At 45.9% G+C, this 4,386-nt stretch overlaps 1 protein-coding gene across 1 annotated transcript in view; it reads left to right on the forward strand.

Annotated features, from left to right (window-relative positions):
• The first annotated feature begins 1,057 nt into the window (after positions 1-1,057).
• Positions 1,058-4,386, forward strand: part of HES6 (hes family bHLH transcription factor 6) — a 6,983-nt gene continuing 3,654 nt past the window's right edge. Inside the window, exons 1-3 of the mRNA XM_015411256.1 lie at positions 1,058-1,138; positions 2,339-2,434; positions 2,562-2,640. Coding sequence (XP_015266742.1) covers positions 1,058-1,138; positions 2,339-2,434; positions 2,562-2,640 — 256 coding nt within the window. The remainder of the gene's footprint in view (positions 1,139-2,338; positions 2,435-2,561; positions 2,641-4,386) is intronic.

A 4,386-nucleotide genomic window follows, 5' to 3' on the forward strand; every position in this document is an offset into this window, starting at 1 on the left:
AAATCAAACCCTGACCTGGATAGTCCAGGCTAGCTTGATCTCACTAGATTGTGGAAGCTAAGCAGGGTTGGCCCTGGCTAGTATTTGGGAGACCTCCAAGGAATACCAGGGTTGTGATGTGGGGGCAGGCAATGGCAAACAATCTCTGAATGTCTCTTGCCTTAAAATCTTCTAGGGTCTCCATAAGTAAGCTGTAACTTGATGGTGGAAGAAAAAAAAAGATAGACCAAGAACAGCCATGTAGAAAGCACAGGCTAGATGGAACTGGGATGTGGCCTGTCCCCCAGCAAATAAAAAGGTGCTAAAGGTGAGGTTCACCCAAGGTGCAAAATCTGCCAACTAAACCACTGAAGGAAAGGTTCTGTTGGCACCTCACAAAACAGGTGCAGCTGAGGTTTCATGGGGGGAACCAGCATTTGAAAGTTACTGAGGTCTGTGCAGTATGAAAGGTATAATACTGGATATCTTTTACTTCTTAAAGCATGGCAGGGTGGAGGAAGAAGAAGAGTGAGAGAGACGAGTTGTGAAGAGGGAAAGGGTCATTTTGCACACAAAGATAACAAAACCACTAACCCCAACAGCCCAGGTGTGTGTCAACAGATTCCAATCTATTGTTTCTTCCTGGGAATCAGTGTCAATTGAGCAAGGAGCCATGTAACTTCTCAGTGAGTGCTCTCATTTTGTGCCTCCTCCTTCACAAAAGATTTCTGCCAAGCAAAGCTTTGTAGAAGCTGGACATCTGTCGCTCTTTGGGAGCTGCGTGTATGTGTGTGTGCGTGTGTGCGTGCATGCGCGTACCCGTGATTTGGCCATTCAAAAGTAGTGACCTGTCAGCCTTGATTGATGGCCACAAGCCTCTGGTCTCAACCCCTCCTGTGGGAAAAGAGGGCCAGCCAAGGAGTGCTCTCATTCACATGCTAATACCAGGCTATAAATGCAAGCAGAGTGCAGCACTCATGTAAGAGAAAGCCCCCAGAAGGCAAGGGGAGCGGCCAGCTGCCAAAGGCCTCCCCCCTCCTTTCTCCCTTAAGCCTTGGGGCAGGCGAGGTGGACTGCAATGACTGCCACAACTGTGGCCAGCGGCGGCAGCGGCAGCAGCAGCGTACAGAAACTTTCCAACACCAAAGAGGAAAGAAAGGTATGCCACTTTTTGTACATGGCTTGTGTCAGTTTGGTATTACAAAGGTATTACAAAGATTTCCTTGGGCTAGTTCTGCATGACCTGAGGGAGTAAAACTTTAAGCAAGGCTAGGTTCTAGGAGTTTTGCATTCAGGCAGGACAGACCAGGCTAGCCTGATCTTGTCACATCTTGGAAGCTAAACAGGGTCAGGCCTGGCCAGTATTTGGATGGGAGACCACCAAGGAAGTCCAGGGTCACCATAAAGAGGCCGGTAATGGCAAAGTCACCTCTGAACTCTCTTGCCTTGAAAACCCTACGAGGTCGCCATAAGTCAGCTGCAACTTGACTGGCAAAGAAGAAGAAGAAGATTCAGCCTGCTTCACTAGAAGTAACCTCTTGGACCCTTGTGGAGCGATTCAGCTGCAGGCATTGTTTATGCTAGCTGACATCTGGTTGCATATAGAGCAGCTGGAACAAAACCCAGGGTACAAAATGTAACATGTATATGACTGTGTGTATGTTCTGCATTCTTTTGTCAAAAATATATATATATAGACTTACAGCACAATTCCTAAAAAATAGATTGCAATTAAAATGAAATATATATTACTTCAGGAGTGAAAAGTCTTGTAACACTGGATTTGTGGAATTCATAAGCTACCTATCATTTCCATTGTAATTGTGGGGGGAAATACAGGTGCAAAAGGTTTCAAGAAGAATGGACTGGAATAAGTGGGTTGAGGCCTTTTAAGTAATCGATAAACACAGAGCACCAAGATATAGGATGTGATGGGAAAGTGTATCACATAACAATCAGTTTTGAGGAGAGTTTTTGAAAGATGGCTGTACAGATGAACTCTGGGTAGAATTGTCCTTGTCCTTGTACATCTGCCTTTGTGACTAGGTTGTTCGGACTACTCTGTTGCTAGACAAGGATGTGCATTTGGAGAGAGACACTCAGGTATCTGTGTCTGAGACAGAAATGCTCTGCAAAAGCAGTGTTATTATGGTCACTGCACAGGTGAGAATTATAGAGCATTGCTGTCACACACTGGCACAGTGCCAATGAACTACTCCTTATAACATGGGAAACAGATCTACTTTTAGGAATGGAGCCCTATATTGTTTCCCAAGAAAGACCTACTTGTCCCCAAAATATGATCACAACCTTGAAGCAAAACAACTTGCTCCTAACATTCTTCTGTTAATCGTTGCAGTTAAGGAAACCTTTGATTGAGCGAAAACGAAGAGAAAGGATTAACAACTGTTTGGATCAGCTCAAAGAGACGGTTGTTGGAGCTTTTAGGCTGGATGTAAGTACAGGATTTTGACATACGTCTATTCTCAGTCTCTCCCCACGAACTGGTTTCATTTTTTTTCCCTAATCCAGCATCTTTCCAAAAGATTCCTGATCCATTTTGTTGTTTCTTTTTTAACCAGCAATCTAAACTTGAAAAAGCTGATATCCTTGAAATGACAGTCAAGCATCTCCAGAATATCCAGAACAGTAAGATGATGGGTGAGTAGAAATCTGTACTTGCATGGTTTGTGCAGCTACCCCTTACTTTGTGTCTGGAATGTTTAGACAAACGAGAAGAACTGTATTCTATAAAACGGGGAAAGCCATTCAAAGACTAGTACAAGAAAGAAACTCCCATTTTCCGAACACAGTGTTTCACAGCCATGCTGGTATAAAGTAATAACCGTGGAAATTCAGTTTAACCAATGATACAGAAAAGTTTGAAGGAAAAGCTATATCAGCTCTGGAGTGGCAAATTCCTTGAGTGGGGAACTATATCAGTTCTGGAGATTGGGAAATTTGGGAGACGTACCTGAGGTGAGTGGAATAATTTAGGGTTACCAGGTCCCCCCGGCCACCAGCAGGGGATGGGAGGGAAGGCAATTTGCAGGGTGTGGTAGCACACTAGGACTTCTGTTTCCCCTAGATTCTATGGTATACCATAGATTCTGCCCTCTGAAGCTGTTGTATATTCCAGAGAAACTGATCTCTGTGCTCTGGAGAGATCAACTGTAATTCTGGGAGATCCCCAGGCCCCATGTAGAGGTTGTGGTGCCAAAAGAATGTAATAAAGGTTGAGCCTCGCTGAGCCTGTGGGCATCTTTAGAATTGTGTGAAAGAAGGGTGGGCATGACAATCAGGTAGTTGGGCAATAACGCTGGCCCCACTGTCCAACTGATTGGCAGTGGACAGAGGTGGGAGGAGCTTTTCCTGCTTAGAGATTGCTAGGAAAAGGTCCTGCCCATTTTTCACAAATGCACAGGTGGCTGCCAAAAAAAGTCCTACACTAGATACATTGGTGCCCCTGGGTGCCACAATGGAAAGAGTATAGCAGTCACTTTAGTCAATAGTAGTCATGGGCCCCAGTCACACGGGAGGTTTAGGCCCGGAAGAGGGACGGATCGGGGGCGCATAAATGCACATAAAAAAAGAACCTATAAAATGGTAGGACCTACCTGAAATGGTGCAGCAAGCGCAGCCATGAGATCGCCGGCGTGCCCATCTTCAGGAGCAATCGAGGCTCCCGGCTGAACTGCGCATGTGCAGCCGGCTTCCTCGCTCTCCCTTCCATGGCTTTCCCCTGGCATCTGATCGTGCTGGGGAGCAACTGCGCGGTGGCTCAGGGGATCTGTCTGATCCCGCCGCCGCGTGTCTCTTTTGGTGCGGCTCTAAAAAGCCGCACTTTGGCCGTGTCATTTCCCCCCTGTGTGGCTGGAACCATGGGCATTTTCAGAGGTGATCTTTGTAGTTTACACTGCTGAAAACATAGAGGGAAATCATATTTAAACTGTTTTTAGCAGCAGCAGTAGCAGCTCAAATGTGTATGGCCCAAAAGCTAAAAGGTTGGCTAAACGAACTTAGGTAATGTTAACATTTTACAGCACTTTAAAAACAGGAAACCCTTCAATACCATAATGCCATTTCTATATATATAAAAGAAAGTCCTCTCACCGTAAAATCAACGCCCAGGCTAAACAACTGGACCTAGAGACACCAAATTCGGGGAGAGCGTAGGTGCTCGCTAATAAGGGGTTTTTAGAAATTCGACCCCTAAGTGGGTCAAAAGGGGAAAAATGTGCTCCCCCCATTGATTCCTATGTGGCTGCCAGGCAGCTGCCTCTCTGCAGCCCCCACTTTCTGATTGGTCAGCTGCAGAGCTCAGTGTTCTGAGGTAAAAAAAACCCCCAACAGTTACAGGGGACTGCAGAGAGCTAATGACAGTTAAGGAAATCAGGAGTGGCCAAC

This window comes from Gekko japonicus, unplaced genomic scaffold (genome assembly GCF_001447785.1).
Source record: "Gekko japonicus isolate JY-2015 unplaced genomic scaffold, Gekko_japonicus_V1.1 scaffold433, whole genome shotgun sequence".
NCBI classification, from domain to species: domain Eukaryota; kingdom Metazoa; phylum Chordata; class Lepidosauria; order Squamata; family Gekkonidae; genus Gekko; species Gekko japonicus.